A 21,365-nucleotide genomic window follows, 5' to 3' on the forward strand; every position below is an offset into this window, starting at 1 on the left:
TTAACAACTTAAATAAATACATATCGAAATTGAAAATAGCTGTTCAAATCACAACACTCGGTCATGAATAATTAATGGGGACAATACTAGCAGTTTCCCCGTTGAATCGCAATTAAACCAGCCCTCCTGTCATCAATGAAGGCAATAAGACAATATAATCAATCTTCACGGAATTGTCGTCCATGACTTTGGTGATCCTATTAGGTTCTTGCTAGTTTTTAATTCCAAGCAGCTGATCGAAATAGAAATTTTAAGATGGATTTTTTTATAATTTTGCTCAACAATTTTGACTCAGATGTCATGTGAAAATTGTCTTTCTCAAAAGTATGTTATATGTGTGCCAAGATATTTACTGTCAATGTGTGCAGCCATCGATGCTCGTTGCATGGCTGGTCCTGAATAGCTGGTACTCCTTGTACCTAAAAAAAAACATTATGATAAATTTTTGCAAAGTAAGATTATTATTCCTATTTGGATATGGTGGTGATACGGTGGTAGGCTAAAATCGCTGATAATAATGATAAGGATGTGAACCGTAGCGTTATTGATTATATCTTGTATTCTGATAGTGATATCTTATTTTGTTTTCGTATAGTATACCTATAACTATGGCATAGACGTTGCACGTGTTTGGGTAATGTGTTATAAGTGATCTTTTAAATTTAAGAGACAGTAATAGTCGGTTAATATCAGTTTGGGCAAAGATATAAATATATATACGCTTACGACAAATTACACCTAAAAGGACAGGAAGCCTTTGCAAGCTGTAGGGACTATTACAGGACTATTAACTTCGTATTAAATCAAAGAAATTTTTGCCTGTTCTTGGGTACATACTCGCAGTTAAATTATCGTTAGGAGACAACTTTATTGCTTATGCGGTGCGATTTGCCATGTTTAATTTGAGATAAAGAAGATCAAACTTAGTCGCTTGGATGTAGCCGTTTAGTGTTTTGTAGTAATAGAGATCCATTTATTACAATTATTTTGATAATTATCCTGGAATTAACTGTTTGGTATTCCACATACACACACATATTCCCTACTAGTTGTCGCCCGCGGCTCCGCTCGCGTTTTAGGGGGTTGGTTGTCATGTGTTAGGCAAAAAAGTAGCCTATATCCTTTCTTGGAGTTCAAGTTTGCTTCATACCAAATTTCATCAAATTCGGTTTATTGGTTTGGTAGTGAAAGAGCAACAGATAGACAGACAGAGTTACTTTCCCATTTATAATATTAAGTATAGAAGTATAGATATACTAATTCATATGTTTATTTGCTTTAGTCGATCTTCAGACACACAGCGGCGAACCTAATGGCCGTTTAAATTATGATGCTATCCGTCTCCACAAACTTTTTGCTAGCTTTTTTACACAGGCAAAACCGCCAATTGAATGATGGCGGATTATTATACAGTGAAACCTCTGCAATGGTCGTACTCGAAACGGATCGGAGGCCGTGGGAACATTTTTTGCACTACGCATCCGCCTCTAACTTGCTCACCTCAGGGGTCGAAAGAATCGTTTCATCCTTTCCCTGCACTTCTCCTTGCATACAGCATTTCGAGCCCATCTCAGGCTCCAACCCATCAGGGCAGTAACAAATATAACATACCAATAAACACACAAATTAATATTTTTATTGGTAGATACGAAATAGGTAGACGGCATTTAATTCAAATTGTTAGTTTAACTGTAACGCATGTTATGTCATGATGTGGGCTTAATGAATGACTTAGTGATTACAAGTAGGTCGCGCTTCTAAATGCTGCCTAAATAAAATGTCTAGGACATGAGAAATTCTTATCAAGAATGTATTTTCAGTGAACTAAGTAACTAAGTATTAACTAAAGTTTTTATTAAAATAATTCACGTCACCTTATTTTCTTGTATTTTTGGCACAAGTAATTTGCTGACATCGTAAATGACACCAACCATAGGATCAAAATTGTCTGTGCTCTGAAAGGTCGACTCACAGTGTTTTTGGTAAACTGATTTGTTGAAATAACGATTTTATTATACTAAGCTATCTATTATCGGTTATTTTGTCTGCATACAAATATGATTAATATTTTGATGTATTGTCGATTTTTGTATATTTTGGTAAATAGCATTTAGTATTTAAGATACATCGGGCTAAGAGAAATGCTAAATACTGAGCGATAATGGTCCTCACGATCAATTTAGGTTGCGACACCTATTCCCAGCAGAATGCACACAGGTCTACTCTTCCTTACTTTGCTCTATGCAAGCTCGTCTGAGTTGGTACCACCCGTCATTCCATTCCATTGCCAAACAGCAATACTTAATATTGTTGTGTTTTCGTTTGAAGGGTGAGTGACCCATTATAACAATAGCCACAAGGAATATAACAAGCTTCCAAGGTTGGTGGCGCATTGGCGATGTAAAGAATGGTTAATATTTATTTCGGTGCCAATGTTTATAAGTCTATGAGCCTCGGTGACCATTCCATCAGGTAGATTATTTCCGATCCACCTACCTACATTACATTTAAAAAAATATTCTCATAACACGATGGACAATGTGCCACGATTGAAGAGAGTTCAAGTGCAGGATTTATAGAAGTAGTATTAAGCTGCTAGTTTTCAAGCTTTATGCTGCTACTGATAATTTAATGACTAATCAATGGGTCGACCTGGGTTTTATATTGGTATCTAAAGACTTCGTATTAATTAATTCGTTTGTGGGAAAAATCGAAACTCACGACAGTGACTAACGATTGATATAATGAAAATGACTTAGTTGATTGCTTGTTATCAAGCGATCAATCTTATTCAAATTACCCTTATACGAAGATAAAGGGGTATCAAGGGCTACAAAACATTTAATCCATCAATCCATACTAAAATCAAGACTAAGCTAATGAGCACTATGACAAGACGTGTATTTCTATAATATATATAATAAATATCATAATTATTTGAGATGGTAGTAATGATGGTCAAATAAAAAGGAACTACTTGTTTTTTTTAGTTGATCACGATTTCCTATTCAATTAAGGTTGAAATATAACTTGATTGAGAATCAATTCGAGAAGTCCAAAATATTTCCGATTCTTTTTTATAAAATCATTGAAATTCTTAACTTATGATATAAATATGCTTAATTATTCACTGAAGTTATTGAATTTGAGTGCAAATTATAATATTTATTACTTAGCATAATTTTATTTTCATTAAATAAAAAATAATGATAGAGTCAAACTTAGAATTCTTTCTGTTATTTCAAATTAACATAAATTTAACCCATATCGCTATTCAAGGCCTTTGTTATCAATTTAATAGACAATTTTGAACTTTACACATTTAAAAATAAGGATAAAAATAAAAGCAATACCATTGCCATTTCCAAATTTCGAATTTCAGAAAATTTCATCGATATAATTGCCAGTTGGTATAGCATCGTCATACATGAAGGCAATATAGTAATTTTATCGAAATAGTAGATCGATAGGAGATTGATTAGATATGCTTTATTGAAAACCGCTGGATCTTACAATTCTACAGCAGTACAGTGTTTTGCGTGGTCGATATGGCACCTTGTCTGGATCTACCCTATGAAATATGGGACGTGACGAAAGAGGAAGATAAAATGATTAAGAAATGCCTATTAGGTGCGTTGTCGATGTGTAGTGTTGTGCTTTGTTACATCTTGTTCCTTTTTTTCTTTTTGGTGTTTTGACGGTAAGGTACGGTGGATTTATTTTTAAATTTAGAATGTTTGGGATACGTTTATTTTTCGATGAAATGTAACTGTTTGATTTATTGACATCAGTAATTTTACAAATTTTACGAAGCGTACGAGAGGCGTTAACTGTGTAATCAATTTACATAATGTGTTATTTAATGAACGTGAAAATGTGTTAATTGTTTTATTTTATATTTAAAAATGAAAATGTTCGCGATTAAATTAAAAAATATATATGTAGGAATTTTTGCAATTAATGTTTACAAATAAGACTTTGAGTTTTATTAGTCTATTAGTTTAGTTAGGCCTAAGGTTTTTAAAACAAACATAAAGAAGACGGAAATCATAGGATTTATTTTGACGAAAAATCGTCCAAAAATAAATAAAACTTAATATAATATATATATTTATATATATATATATATATTAATATATAAGCGAAATACCACTCACTGATCAATCACGAAATCTCAGAAACAATATCACCTACTAACTTGAATTTTAGCAGATTTTACGAAACTCCACCCCTAAGGGGATAAAGCGGGGATTGGAAGTTCGTGTTTTTATAAATTTCAAGCGGGTAAAGCCGCAGGTTCAGCTAGTACCTTAGGAGACTAAGTAGTTTAATGTACTCATCTGGATTTTATTTATTGTTTAAATATTTTCCATTTACTATCAACGACATCGGCTAATCCCATACAGGACGTCCCTCTTCCACTCAAAGCTCCCTAGGGAGCCTTCTTCTTCTTCATGGCATTTAGTGCGTCTTCAAAATGCGTTTCAAACGTTTTATATCTTTATAATAATAAAAGTATATAAATAAATACATTGTCAACTATAAACGTGATATCCAAATTAGATTTTTATTTCCAGACTTTATAGTCTATATTATAGTAGATATTTATAGCCTTGTTAATTTTATATGCATTTGAGTGAGTCAGTGTAAATACGGGAACAAAAGTCGACGTTATGTAAACTTCAGATACTATGGTCGACATTGCACTGATCGAATAAATTGCTGTTTTTATAGTCCCAGTGTCAATGATCGAAGCTGACTCAGGTCTAGTCGTTTACTAGTCTTGATTCTTGAAAAAAGAGTTTGGTATTGTAGGTTTTTATATTAATAACTATTAGACTGTCACATTAGATGACTCCGCGAACTCTTAGGAATTGAATTTTGTATATTATTATTTATTTACCAAATAAAAAAGGGAGCGTTTTTAATAATTGAATCTCTTGTTTGTAACACAACCAGTTTACGCAAGTTTCAAATTTTTTAGTAGATGGCCTGTCATGTTTCAATTTTGTGGGATTATAATGAGGCATGCTTATCTCCACACCTTCAAATTCGACAAATTTATTTTATATTTTCTCTGCTGTCATTTGTCACTTTGACAGTTAACAGATAAATTTGTAATCGTAATTAGAAGTCCAAGTGTTAGTTTGTTTCGTTTAAAATTTCAAGTGGTAATTACATACTGATATTATTATAAATACATAATCGGAAATATGCGTTTCTCAGCTTAACTGTATGATTGGAATGCAAATTAATTAACTTAATTTTGCAATTTAACCCTAAAGAAAATTAACTTTTTTTTTCTAGCTATTGCCCAGTTGGTTGGGTACCGTAGGTACTGTTGGGTACCTTTATAGGCAAAATGAAATGAAATATATTCACGTTAACTTTATTTACTATTTATAATGTATACTATTTATTGTATATTATTGATTACGTCGATCGTTATCATACGCGGCGTTAAGGAATGATAAAGTATAAAAAAACCCACATTTATATATATTTGATGATATTATCATCAACGATCTAATCGAATGAGTTTTCGAAACTATTTTAGTTCTAATCAACTTGGAACTATGTGTTACTCATACTACGTAAGAATGTTATATATACGTATTAGCAGGTTTAATGATTTCTTTGTAAGTACTGACGGCATTGGGTAACATCATGGAACCATTAAGGTAGGGTTGGCAAAATAAATCTTTTTGTAAAATATATATTTGTGACTACTATGGATTCAGTTTAGCATTATAGAAGAATGTGAGAGCGCGAACAACAACAACGACAATGACTAAATCATTATCGTCAATATTGTTTGTGTGTGACATGTCACCTCTAAGTAACTAGTTCTAGGTGATGGATTTAAAAATATCGTACTACAAGAAACCATGTACTTTTAATTAAAATTTCAAGTATCAGACACTAACAACATATACATAAAAAATAAAATAAATTATTCGAGTACAGAATATATTAATGTAGGAAAAAAGCTTTGAATGGCGGATTTGTTTTTGCAAACTGTACTTTTCAAGTGCTAATCGAAAATTCAAAGTCATCGTCATAATTGTGAATAATAGTACAATTCCTATTAGTACTCAAATTATTCGTAGTTTCCGCGTGTTTTTTCACATTCTGCTCTTTTAAGCTGAGTCTTCATACACTGAAACTGGGAAATTTAATTATTGTATTTTGGCACAAGTTTCCGCAGCCGTAATAGAGTTGTACATGAAAAAAAAGAAGCCTTAGAGTAATCGCATTTGATATGTATAACATCTGAAATCCCAACTTGGTAATGAGCAACATTAACATCATAATTATCTTCTCAGGAAATGGTTTGGTACCATCTGATGATGATACCGACTCTAGGACCGCGCCCTCATTGGTCAATTTAAATAGCGCGCGCTTTATCTTCGCGCGGCTTCGTTGTCTTTGACACATTTCCGTCCCTTATAACAAAAATCTATTTATTAAATAATGTCTTTAATTACAGTAAACTAATAAAAAATTGAGAGCGTTGGAAAGGGACAAACGACATAAGATAACTTCATGCCGCTTCATACAAGTCGGTCTTACCCCAAAATCGCACCAAAATATGTTATAAATGAGAATAAACAAATGTTGATAATCATGTTCCATTTTTAAGCAGTAAAAGTCACGTGAGGCGAAATGGAAAATGGGACACCTGATGGCAGGTGGTCATTGGTACTTTAAGAAATATTAATCATAAGTAAATAAATCCTTTTTAGGACAAAGTATCCGTTTCTATAATAAAATTCCGCAGATATTTTTAACTTTGTGGAAAAATACATTAATAAATAAAAAATATATATATTATTCAACACTAAATCATATAGGCAGATGATAAAAAAGCGTGGAGCTAATACTTGTTAAATTCCAGACAGGATACATTATAAACATAATTATATAATTGTATTTAACTAACATATCTTTGTATTTTAAACGTTAAAAAGAGTGACTACTGAGTTTCTTGTCAGTTCTTCTCGGTAGAATCTACATTCTGAACCGGTGTTCCCTTTATTTAGTATATAATAGTTTGTAAAATGACGATTGAAAAGTGCTCGTAGAAGCCTACTTGGATAAAGTACATTTTGATTTTTTGATTCCTCATGCTACAAATCCACCTCAAACCTCGAACTCAAAAATACTAAGTATTACTGCTAGTGGCTGTAGGATATATTGTGATGAGTAGGTGATACCATCCTAGACGCTCTTGCGCACAGCCTACCACCGAGAAAAGTATGAAGTATGTTTCTAGGCGTGTAAAATTTTTCATTTAAACTTATTCTAATTCTGTTTTAACAACATTTACATAAACTTGTTGATTTTATGAAGAATTGCGAACAGTTAAACACGGAATATCCAATTATTTAAGTGGAAACGCACCTACCACAACATAACGTCGTAGCTTTAATATTTTAACAATGAAATTTGACATTTCTTTCCATTACCGTAAATATTATAATCCTTTAAAAGGTTTTTGTTATCTTATCTCGATACTAAATGAAGTAAAGCTTTGTAGATTAAAGTCAAGATATCGAAGATACGGTGATCTCCTTTCAGCCTTGAGCTGAATCGATTATCCGTATCGAAATTGTTTTGATTAGCTAAAATAATTCATATATGATTATTAAGTATATTGGGTACATATCTTTAAATAGATATTTTAAGACTAAATAAAAAGTTCAATTATAAACTTTTTTTATATATTTTTTATGAAATCCACATTATTTGGATAGCTTTTATGCTCACGACTATTTAAAAAAAAAGAACTTTACAATGAAAGTTTTAATTAAAACTAAAGGAAATAAAAATTTACGCTTTGTTGTTTAAAGATTAATAATATTGCAACACTTCTTAAAGGTGGAATATAATCGCATAATACTAATCTCCCGGTACTTCAAGTCCTGGGAAATTGGATATCTATAACATGATCTATGTTTGTGTGTAGCAAATACACACACATAGAAATATGGAAAATGCCTCCTTCGCTTTGTGATGGAGCAATCATTTCAGAATTGATATTCATTTGTGAATGAATGAAGCGAATGAATAGAATTGTATGTCATATTTTTTTGTGATTATGTAAAGTATACTTATTTTCATTCGAAATTAAAACAAATGTCTTTCTTTTTTTACATAAAAATGTCTTCTGTAACTGAATGAACAAAATTAAGTAATAATGTTGGATAAATATCTAGATTTTTAAATTGCAGTCTTTTGAACTGATTTTTGGTCTCGTTGTAACCAGGCCAAAGTAAAATAGAAATTGTTCATTGAACGGTTTTGATATTTAGAAAAATAATAAATTAACATATATAAATAAACTATGACGAATTGTTTTCCAAATAAATAATGTTGCCAGTTCTTTATTTGAAAAAAATAATAATAAAAGCAACGAATAATTAAAACGGACCTTAATATTTTTGCAGTGGCAATAAAACACGACATTTGTACTGCTCGTAGTGATGTATTTGTATAAATTTTTAAAGCAGAAAACAATATTATAAGTGCAAAGTAACCGAATTTGATGAAATCTGGTGTGATGCTTCACCAAATATATATTTTTATACAATCTGGGTAGGCATATATTCCACCTGATGGTAAGAGACACCCAAACGTGAAGAAGGCCAGTACATTCAGCAAGAACAAACCGCACTACCGCGATGCCGGCCCGCAAGATGCCTCCTCACGCCTGATTTGAAGGTATCCAGGCTATAAGAGGAGGGGAACACGTGTGCTAGTAGAGAGTTCCATTTTTTGGCGGTGCGACAAATAAAATAGTTGTCAAATTTCTTCGCTCGATGGGATCGATGTCTTAGTTAGGCGATGACAACGGTGATTTCCAGCTAGCAAGATCCGTTATGCTTGCTAGCTTGGACCCCAAGGTAGCCTTTTATGCTTAGCACCTGACGACCGACCCCTAAAATGTAAGCAAAGCCGCGGGCGATAACTAATAAAAAATAAACTACGCTTCGAGTATAAAATTAGTAATATATTTTATATACGATATTTGATTATAATCTGAAATTAATAAATCATTATCATTCGCCCTTAGATTAAGTACAGGCGAACTTTTATCTATTTTGGCACTTAATATATTAATGGCGATATTAATCAATCAGATTAACAATTCAAAACAATACATACGTGATAAATTCATGCGCTATTAAAAGAATTAGGGATCAAAGTACTTGGAACTTTGGAAAATCTATATGGGGGGCATTCTAGGCGATCTATTACTTCTATTATATATAGTTTTATATAAAATAGTTAAACACACTTTTTTAATTTTTGGATTTTAATAACAATTTAACTTTTTGTCAATTTAATTCTCAACCAATGTTAATTTATTTAATTGTGTCTGTTTGTGTTTGTGTAATATATAGCAAATACAGGCGGGCTTGTGGGAATACCACTAAATTTTTTGTTAAATTTGAAATGTCAGTTTGTGCGCCGTCGGGGAAGACTCGTATGCCATGATGGCAAATGGCGGAGCGCTCTCTGCTCCATTGTGTGCTGCCTGTAATAATAATTATCTACATCATAAGCACACGTAATAAAAAATACTCGTATTTATTTGATTAACGTAATCCTATTATTTTTAATTATTATGTTACTCAACATTTGTTTTTTTTTTTAATAAATTATTTTTTTAATCCTCAAGATCGATGAACCCGATCCATATGCCGGTTGTCAGTTTATTAGGATTTAGTTAAAATGAAAAACGTGCTATTTCTTCGGCGTTATTAAAAATAGTTTTGAGTTGTATGCAAATAATTAAAATAAAATAATAATAATCTGTTTATTAATAATAAAATATTTTTTACTTTCATAAATGTAATTTCTTCTTTAATCACTACTAGTATGACAGTCGGAAATTTAAACATTCACAATTTAAATTAGTTATAAAGTAAGCATTTTAAAATAAGATAATGTTTGAAGTTGTCTATATCGACAAACTTGCTTGACATTTGATGATTTTTTATCGAGCAACGTCACCATTTAGGATCAAGATAACCTGTGCGCGCGGATCATAAAAATTTACACGTAAATTTTCCATACCGTGCCAAAAGAAATATTAAAAAATAATTTCGGTTTAGTAAACAATTAGAAATATGACTATTCCTTCAAGAAACAACACTTAAATATTACATTTTAAGAGGACAGTAAATGACTTTAGAAGTGAAGGCAAGTCCAAAGCGAGTCTCAATTTATTTATTTATAAAAACGAAATTAGATATGAAGATACATTTTTCGTAAATGTACATCTTTGATATGGAGTTGCCTAAGTATCTTTAATATTGTTATTATTTGTCATTCGATTGACCTTTTCTGTTGCCGTTTTGCCGATAGCTTTACGGTTTACACGATTCTCTAAATATTCGATTTGAAATCGATTGTAAAAGCGTCATTAAATAAAGTATAATTATTTAGGTTTTTTTTTTTAATTTACATTATGCATCGGTATAGTGATTAAACTGCGTAAATAAAGTTTTTGGTAAACCTGTACGACTGGCCACTCACCATTGGTGGTACCACACTCGTACAACGACCATACGTTGACGCGCTCGAAAAATTTCCTTACTGTCTTGTCTGTCTGTTGTTATCTGGCATTGTGATTAAAAATATGCTTATTTTAAATTAAAATAATATTAGTCATTTTTTTTGTGGAAGTTGGGCTTTGTGCTAGCCCGTCTGGGTAGGTACCACCCACTCATCAGGTAAACAAAACAACAGTACACAGTATTGATGTGTGAGTGGTGACCACTTACCATCTTATCTTACTTCCCAAGGTGGGTGTCATATTGGCAATGAAGGGTCATTGGGCCGCGGTGACCACTTACCACCAGATCTTATTTGCTAGTCTGCCTGCCTATTCAAGCTATAAATAGTATAGGATCTCGTGTGCAAATGCCACTTGACTGTATCGAACATTCGACTTATATGATTTATGAAACATTGTAAACATGAAATATGTATTTACGTAAGAATAAAAATATTTTTTACCATTTATTTTTAAAGGATACACGAAACCGTTCGTGAAATGTGGCAAGAAGGGGTATGTGATGCCGGGCGCGTTCAGGAATCACGCGGAGGCCATATACAACCTTAAAGTCCGACCGGACGATATCTGGGTGATCACGTTTCCAAGATCAGGTAAGAATTCTCATATAAAGTACGCACTATTATATCGATAGGCAAAGATAAAATATTTCAGTACATTTTTCGCCTCATTTTTAATTGTTTTATCTATCGATAAACTTAAATAATTCATCAATAAAATGTCGCGAATATCAATTATAATCGTGCCGTTTTATATTTACGTTTAAGTTGGAAAAAAACAATATCTAACTTCAAATGTTTTATTCAAATTTAAATGGGACGGAACCGGAAGTATAGGGTTTACTTCCCGTTTGCCTTTCCAAAACCCAAGTTATGAATGGTGGAGTTTTAACAAACATAAAAACAAAAAATGATTCAACCGGATTCGAAACGAAGTTGGTTTTAAATTTGAAAATTGGAAATGAGTGTAGTATAGAAAAACAAAACGCTTGAATTATGCAATTTTTTATATTATCTTTCGCAATTATTCAATAAGGTTCATGGATTAATTTTTACCATATAGGGAAAACTAGTTTACTTCATTTCGGTTCGGTTTCTGTTCAAACGTTATTGTACTGAATAAGTTACTGATTTATTTTGTGTTGGTGATGGTCAAGACAGCCATCGGTGAGGCGCCCCAAATAATAACTTTTTTAGGGGGTACTGCTTGCACATTAAAAAATATAAGCTTTTGCCAAGATTTAATTTAATTTAAGGACCACCAGCATATAATGCAGTGTAAGCTGTCAAAAAAGGGGTTTAAGTATGAGCTTTAAAAAAAACGATTAAATAACACCTAGATTGATTTATTATAGAATTATAATAATGTATTTTAATTAATACCTAATTAGTATTTATGGTTTAAAATTAGTAAAATGTTACTGATTTAGAACTTTGACTTTGTTCCATACCGAGATTGAGACTAAACAGCCGTTTTTCTCACTACAGGTTAAACTTAGCCTCATAGTGATGAGATAGCGGATCCAAAGATCGTTCAATACATTACATTAACAGCCTGTAAATTCCCCACTGCTGGGCTAAGCCCTCCTCGCCTTTTGAGGAGAAGGTTTGGAGCATATTCCACCACGCTGCTCCAATGCGGGTGCGTGGAATACACGTGTGGCAGAATTTCGTTGAAATTAGATACATGCAGATTTCCTCACGCTGTTTTCCTTCACCGCCGAGCACGAGATGAATTATAAACACAAATTAATAATAATAAACGTTCAATAATCGATACGTAAAGTCGTTGCTGATTGGTTGGTTGGTTTAAGTCACATACTGAATAGTGGCTGATTACGTATGATATAACAATATATATATGTGTTAATATGTAACAAAAGAACTTAATATTCCAGTACAAATCTAGCACATTTCTATCAGTACTTAAATCAAAACCGCCTAACTTTGATAGCCGCAGAGCTGTTCTGTTAGAACTTCGCGTATTCTCAGTTGTGAAATTATAAAAACCGACTTTCGAGTTTGTTCTCACAGAATAGCTCTACTGGTAAACGTTTCAAATTTCATTTCCTTCCATAAAATGTCATTTCCTTCCTTCGGTAACGTCACTTATGTAGCGTTGTTTATAGGAATTATTATTATAATTGTATTTGATGATTACATTTTGGTATTGCGGGTTTCAAGATAAATATGAACTTCACCGTTTGTTTATAGTTTACTCGGTAGAATCTTAATTCTATACTGGCAGAATTTTATATATTTTAAGCACCCCGATTCAAGCAGTACCCCTACAAAAACGTAGGGGTCTGGGGTGCCTCACCGATGGATTTCTTGGACATCATCAACGAGGCGATCCCTATCGCGTGGCGTCAGCGTTCTTTGCACCCTGGATCAAGACTGGCCTACTTGAATAAAGTACATTTTGATCAAGGATAGCCTTTCGATTACGCGTCGTAGGTCAATTTAACATCCAAAAGCCATACGAATATAGCAAAAATATAGGCAGTACTTTATTTTTTTCATAAATACGCGAATGAGCGGTATTGAAATACGACACAAAACAAATTAATCAAAAGATAAAAATCGATTGCCCGATAACTTAATTTGTTTATTAAAGGTACGACATGGACACAAGAAATGGTTTGGTTGATTGAAAACGATTTGGACTTCGAAACAGCTAAAGAAAAACCTCTCTATGAACGATTCCCTATGTTAGAGTAAGTAATTTATATAAATAATAATATCCTCACACACACATACAAAACTTATACGTATCGTTGTGTCCCAGTGACGTCTTAGCTCCCAATGTGTTGCATTGGCAATGTATATGTCTATGGGCTGGGAGTGACCGACTACCATCAGGCTATTTACTTGCTGCTATTCTGCAAGAACTGACTACGTATCTTACTCGTGAAGTGTTCGGATGCGTAATATCGAGTTGCAGCGAATGTCAAATGTATATGAAATTCCACGAACGTGTTCTGCGTTCAGTTTCGAGTATGGATTCACAGAATAGGTGTACTGGTAAAGCTGATAATGAGTCATATAAATTAAATAATAACTGATGACGTATATTTGAAACGTCCAAAGACGAATAAACTGTTAACTCACGCAATAAACATTCCTGATAGATTATGCAAATTAAAATTTATGACATATTACCATTATTATCAATTACGTATACATTATCAATATCACTTAGCCTACTATAAATAATAAAATAAGTCTCGATATGTAAATTCATTTTTAATTCCAGATTAACTGCACAGATACCAGAGCTAGCGTTTCAACTCATCAAGAATAATTTCATGAATCTGAAGAATTTTCAAGGTTTGAATCAAGCAACCAAAGTTTCAAGTTGGAAGACGATTGAGGATGCACCTTCTCCTCGATTGATTAAAACTCACTTGCCCCTGTCTATGCTGCCCCCAAATCTATTGAGCACTGCTAAAGTCATATACGTAGCTAGAGATCCAAGGGATGTTGCTGTTTCGTATTATTATTTGCACAAAATGGTTGGCAATAGTTTTGTGAGGACTACGTTCCAAAATTTCTGGGAAGCATTCAGGAGGGATTTGCGTAAGTCGTTTTTTTTAATCTATTAATCGAATTTCTTTATTGTATATTATAATTCGATTAGATATTGGCCTCCTGATAAATAAGCACCTACACCCATAGTTGTCGAATTGGAATCGAAATTTCTTACGTCAGCCACGGAATCTGAGATATCTCTTGTGTCTGCATTCAAACCGATTCAAATGCTGATCACAATTCATGAGTGAAAGGCACCTTTCTGGTCTTACCAGATTTACCACTGGTATAAGTTTAAAAAAAAAATCTCTGACGATAAATGTTACTAATTCTTGATGTTAAATAACTGAATCTAAATTTTGAAACACAAGTTATCTATACTAATATTATAAATGCGAAATTTACGTCTATCTGTCTATCTGTTACATTTCACAGCAAAAATACTGAATCGAATTTGATGAAATTTTGTATGAAGCAAACTTTAACTCTATGAGTTATATTATTATATTGACATAGGATACTTTTTTATAAATAAATATTAACAAGCGGGCGAAGCCGCAGGAAAAATATAGTCATATATTTATGTTCACCTAAAAACAATAGCATTTTGTACGAATTGCGTTTGAGTAATAAGAAAATTGCTAATGTCTAACAAAAACTCATTAAAAAGACTTTATTCAAGTAGGCTCTTATGAGAAGTTCTGAGTCGTCATGTTTCACGATTCAATTATAAGGCTGAAGCCGGTACCATCAGTAAATTGATTGTACATTATATCAAGAACATTCGGCAAGAAACTTATATAACAAACAAAGTTGAGTAACGTCCGTCGTACCATATCGTCTCTATATTGGCTTTCAAGTGGCCAAACTTAGTCAAGTGCAGACGTACTAGAACTGATTATTATTTTATCTTTGTTATAAAATTCCGGACAAATCTACGTGTATTGATAAAAAAACTATTTATCAATTTTTTTAAATATAATTGGTGTAAATATTTATCGAAATCACGTGGCATGATCATTGCATAATTTCTTGATAAAGGTGAACATTACACGGACAGTTGAAATCATAACAATAAGTTATATGTATATTTAATTCCATATGGATTTTTTTTTAAAATCTATTTCAAGTTAGCCCACTGCTTGGGTCATGAAGACCACCACTTTCTCACTGTATATACCGTAAAAATGCAAGATCAATTTATTAATTGGTGTTTTGCTTTTAGTGCCTTGGACTCCAATAATCGAGCACACGAATGAGGCTTGGAAGCAGCGCCATAATGAAAATCTCCATTTTATTTTTTACGAAGAAATGATAAAAGTAAGTAGACAACATTACCTGGGGGATTCTGGCCCCAGGCCCCAGGCTTGCTTAATAAAGCAGCTGGTCCTTGAAATTAAATGCCGTGACCGTAATTCGATCGCGAGGATGTTATCATTCAATATTTATATGAAAATTTAAAAAGAAAATAGAAAATAAAGAAGCCTCGTAACGTCCGTGAAAGAATTTATAATTGAAGAGAACAAAAAACATAATATATATTTTATTATTATTATTTATAAAAGAATTGACCAACACATACTCGTAATCATCCTCAAAATCTATCATCATCAGAGGATATAAAATCTTATCAAAAGACTACATTATATTTTCGATAACAAATGCAACCCAATTGTCTATTAGTTCAGATTATTTGAGATCAATTTCTATTTTTGTCAACAGGATTTACCGAAGATAATTCATGACGTGAGCAAGTTCCTAAACCGAGATTTGGCTGAGAAAGAAGTAAATATATTGGCGGATCATCTCAGCTTCGACAACTTAAGAAAAAACAAAACAGTTAATAACAGTACAAGTGACAATGGCGAAGTTCAGTTCATACGAAAAGGTATAATTTCATCAGATAATAACATAAATCATCATCATCATCATCCTCCTGCCCTTATCCCAATTTTACTTGGGGTCGGCGCAGCATGTCTTCTTCTTCCATACTTCTCTGTCGGACGTCATCTCACTAGTAACTTTCTTTCTAACCATATCGTCTTTCACACAATCCATCCATCGTTTCTTGGGTCTTCCCCTACCTCTATATCCATCCACATCCATTTTCAAAACCTTTCTCACAACATGGTCCTCATTCCTCCGCATAACATGCCCATACCAAGACAGCCGGTTTCCAGATAGATAATAACATAAATATGTTACTATTTTTGTTTATTGCTATTTGCGAATTTACGCCGAAACTATTATCTCGATTGATAAGGACGAGACATGTTGTTACGTAAGAGTGTTAAACATAGAAATATTGAAGAGTTACTGACGTTCATATAGAATTTTGATACGTGTGTCCTTTAATTTTTATAAGTATTATAATTCACTTCCATCTATGACCGTGTTCTGCGGTGACTTTCGAGTTTGTTTTTGCGAATAACTCTACTAAAAAAAATATGATATACTAAAAATGTTAAGTATGACCACGTGGCACATATTTTTGGTGCATATATTCTCAATTCGGTAAACGCTTGTTTTGTTATTTTAATTTGGAAAACAATTTTGTATTATTATTTTGATCCGATAGGCAGTCCTTAGAGAATGACTACTTCGAATAAGATTGCTCAACTAGGAGTTTCTAAATTACTTTACTAAACGGTTCTATCACGAGACTCGTTCTAAAATCTTATTTTTATTCAAATATTTGTACATATGTAGTAAAAAAATTGACGTCAAATATTGATAATATCTTATCCAATTTTGTTAAATTAGAATCAGCGAAAGCACTTCGCTTTGGTTGTGGCAAATATATTTAGATAGCAACACCGGCTCCAAAACTGATAACGTATTGATAATATTTAACAGCTATTTTACTTCGTTCCATATTTTGTTTTAAACGTTAACTTTATAAATAGGCAAAGATAGTTCAGTCCCTGTTTTGTTTGGTGGCAATTGACGAGTTTAAGTGTTATCAATAAAAGAATAGAAATACAAAATCAATAATTTCGAATCGAATCAAATGAAGGTCGTTAAAATAATATTCTCGGATGTATTCACAATAATACATTTAAAAGTAAACTGTAGCGATGTTAATGTAACCGATGCTAGTGTTTAGGAATAACATAGGTTTCGAAACATCATTGGAATCCCTCATTTATCATATCCAACAAGAAAACTCAGCTCCTATAGAGGAGCTTTTTAACGCGGTTAGAAGAGTTGGACAACAATGAGACGCTGTTCCATTTGTATGCTTTGGTTCTTTTCATAGTACTGTGTCTTATCGTATATTACTTTGGAATAATCTACTACCGAATAACCGACTATCCGATCTATTTATAACCTTGTAATACTTACAATTACATCTCAATATCATAACGACTACGTTATATATATTCACAACAGTATTGATTATTATAAGCTTATAACGCCAAGTTTCAGACTCTCCAAGTCAATAAGTAATTCCTGGGGCAAGGTTTCCGTTTCTTAATAATGAAATACCAAAGATATTTTAGCCTTTCCCAATTAATATCCCAACATTTCTTTCAATAAGTTTAGGAAAGTCGTGGTTTTTAATAAGGTTGGATGAAATAAATAATATAACCTTCGAGCATTTTCGCGAGAGTTTTGGCTCTGAAATTTATAAAACAAACTTTCAACCCCGTTTTAACCCTTAGGGGTGGAGTTTCGTAGAACTCGTTCTTAGTGGATACCGGATATTTACAGCCTATAAGGAACCTACATGTCAAGTACAAACCTACGTAAATTAATGTCAAAGAGTAACCACCGAGTTTCTTGCCAGTTCCTCTCGAAGAATTTACATTTCGAATTTACGATTACAAAATATTTTTATGAGACTACTTGAATCGAGAATATTTTGATTTTATAAAATATCTTCAGGTGAAGCTGGAGGCTGGAGGACGCACTTCGATGCTAAGATGGAGATGGAAGCCGAGGAATTCATAACCTCAAGACTACGCGGTCTCGATATAAAATACCCTTCAATCAGCAGCGATAAAGAGGGCTGTTCACATTATTAGACAAACTTTACTTAGTTATTAAGAAATTCAGCTCAAACCCTTCTAACTATATATTAAATATTATTTAATACATACAATAGTATTTATGTTTGTATAAATCCAAAGTTGATTTCGATTGACATGCCATTAATTTATTTTTCAATATTTTTATATTTACAACTCGCTACGGGTCCCGGCTTTGCACGAGTAGCATAAGGGGCCAACATATAACGTATTATCGTAATACAAAATACTAATGGGTTAGGCCACGTATGCCATTAAAACTACGTCAACTATAGCCATCGTCATCTTCATATTTCCACAAAACCTCTAGCAAAAACCGTTCATCATGATTCACTTGGTTTGATAGACGACGTACATACGTGGCGGGGTGCCTTTATTTCTAATATGTATAGCCTATTCCAATGAAAGTAGGAATAAAGATAAACAAACCTTAGATTTACTTATTTCATGCGATTTGCTAATAACTCGGCTACATTGTGCACTACTCAGAATTTATGATTAATATATTTTTATTTATAATACAACACTATTACACTTAAGAACTCACTTCCACTTTAATTTTTTTTCTAAAATCCCGATAATAGTTTCGTCGACGACGAAAAATCATAGTGAACTCCATGGATTAATCAAGCTCTCGACCAATTGTATCGCGTCAATTTGCTGTCAAATGTTGTTTATTTGGCTTTTTTCCACTTATGGATGGAATAGAGTATAATTATGTTACTTTATTATTAAACACATAATGTATTTATGTAAAGATTTAGTTCCTAAAATGACGCCGATTTGAATCGTTGCAACCAATCCTATTGCTGTTTAGTTTATGAATCTCTAAAATACTGAGCAGTTTTATATAGTAATGTGTAGATTTATTATTTTGATAATTAATGTAAATAAATAATGTATATAAGCTAAGGCGTATGCTGTGTGTATGTATATTGATTAGAAATATATTAAATTGGAATAACAATATTGTTTGAAAGGTTTTTTAATTACCTGTACCTATTTCGATTGTGATTACTGGCAAAACAAAAACAAAAAAAAAGAGGACACATTAAAATAATATCAGTAAAATTATAAATGCGATATAACAGCGACACTGGATTAATAATAATATTAATAAAAAAAAAAACTATTACTTGAAATCGATTTTATTGAAATATACTAATTAAATATTCTTCTACTAAGAAGTAAACGATTCTAATTTCAAATTATAAAAGGTATAAATTAAGCGCAAAGTGAAATAGGCTATTTGACTGGTTTTTAAAATCCATTTTATATTATCTAGTAGAGGTTAAGGAACCCAGTAAAAGTAGTTTATTATATAAAATTAAAAATTCTATATTTAAATAGCGCGCGAAAACGCTACTTTAACAATATGGCGCTGCAATGGGATCGGTGACATAACTTACCTGTATTGTGATCTGTGCCACATATAATCCATATACAGTAGGCAAACGAGGTTAACAAGCAAGTGACGTCATCATAAGCCCGACCAATCAGGAGCGTTCTTTGTCACGTGACAAACGTTTAAAAAAATGCATTTTTGTTTATGAAATTTTGAATAAATTAATTATTATTTTCAACTTTCATTAATAAATAAACATTTTTAAATTCATATTATATACTGATTACGATATTTGACACTTTATTTTTCGCATTGTCAAATAGCCTATTATTACTTGGTGGCAGGGTTTTGTACAAGCCCTTCTGAGGTACTCACTCAACACATAATCTACCGCTAAACAACTATACTTAGGGTTGTTGTGGTCAGGTTTGAAGGGTGAGTTAGCTAGTGTTATTGCATGTACAAGAAACAGCATCTCCGTTCCTACATAAATGCTTCATACTTTTTACGGCGCCAATGTCTACGGGCGATAGAGGTCATTAACATCATCACAAGGTGGCTCATTTTCTAGTTTATCCTGACTATTATAAATTATAAATAAAACACGCCCTTCGAAATATTGTGCTGTGGCTTTATTAATTATAATTTTGTTGTTTTCTAAACTTTTTTTTCAATCACTAAATATGGCAATGATTTTGCAAATATATTTAACTAGCGACCCGCCCCGGCTTCGCACGGGTAACGCTGTTACGAAATATACCGCAGAATGTATTTATATACAACGTTTACAGATTTTTTGTTATTAGACAACACGAACCGCTATCTCCCTGCATTACAAATATGTCATATCTTCGAAAATATTCATTTAGATATATACCATCGCGGACTTTTTTGTAGACCTTTTTAAGGTGTACAATACTGTAGTACATTATTTTGATCTATCTCGTAGGGTTCAGCCAGTGTTTGCAATGTAAGCGCAAAATATGTGTTTATTTACGACATCACATTAGAACCTTTAATATTATCAGCGTTTCTCTATTATATTAGGCAAGTATTATACATATAAACCTTCCTCTTTAATCAATTTATCTATTAAAAAAAACCGCATCAAAATCCGTTGTGTAATTTTAAAGATCAAAGCTTACATAGGGACAGACAGCGGTAAGCGACTTTATTTTATACTATGTAATGATAGCTACATATTAAATTAAATTGTATTTAAGAGACACTATTGAATTTATCACAGTTCTAGCATAACGTACTTTACGAATCGGTGGTAGTTTTATAAGGCTTTTTATGATGACTCTTCAAAAGAGAACATATGTGAACAAATGTAACTAAAGTTAAGTAAATTAACACCCTGTAACGTCCCAGTGCTGGGCATCCTTCTCATTTCATTCTCTCTCTCATTCTAAGAACTCCTCTCGGTTTTGGGAAGGTTAAGACCTTACTTAACTATGCTGCTCCAAGCTTTTGTTTGGTATACGTGGCAGATTCTCATTCACGATTGGCAGATTTTCTCACGATGTTTTCCTAAGCCGTCGAGCACGAGATGAATTATACACACAAATTAAGACAAATAAAATTCAATGTCGCCAGAGTTTGACCTCAGAATCATCAACCGCGCCTTCTAACCACTGGCCTATCATGGCTTTTTTTTTTCAAACTGGTAACTATTTTTATTATACATTTCATAATTAAGATTTACGAACTATAATTTAACAATATTTGATGTTTATCAAAGCCAGGAATATTAGATGTAATATTTATTAGTGCTGATAAGATATGTTTATCGTACACATAATTTTGAGCTGGGTAACTGATATGATACATTTCTCACAGATATATTGTAGATAATGGGCGATACGAGCGAC

The 21,365-nt window shown here is 32.5% G+C and overlaps 1 protein-coding gene across 1 annotated transcript; it reads left to right on the top strand.

The window, feature by feature from the left end:
- Positions 1 to 3,426: 3,426 nt before the first annotated feature.
- On the top strand, positions 3,427 to 19,085 carry LOC113402853 (sulfotransferase 1C4-like). Its single transcript, XM_026643190.2, has 7 exons — positions 3,427 to 3,630; positions 11,044 to 11,178; positions 13,202 to 13,301; positions 13,841 to 14,163; positions 15,341 to 15,435; positions 15,838 to 16,003; positions 18,004 to 19,085. The coding sequence occupies exons 1-7, from the start codon at positions 3,549 to 3,551 to the stop codon at positions 18,141 to 18,143; spliced, it is 1,041 nt and encodes a 346-aa protein (XP_026498975.2). The 5' UTR covers positions 3,427 to 3,548; the 3' UTR covers positions 18,144 to 19,085.
- Positions 19,086 to 21,365: the final 2,280 nt, after the last annotated feature.

Source organism: Vanessa tameamea, chromosome 9 (genome assembly GCF_037043105.1).
Source record: "Vanessa tameamea isolate UH-Manoa-2023 chromosome 9, ilVanTame1 primary haplotype, whole genome shotgun sequence".
NCBI lineage: Eukaryota > Metazoa > Arthropoda > Insecta > Lepidoptera > Nymphalidae > Vanessa > Vanessa tameamea.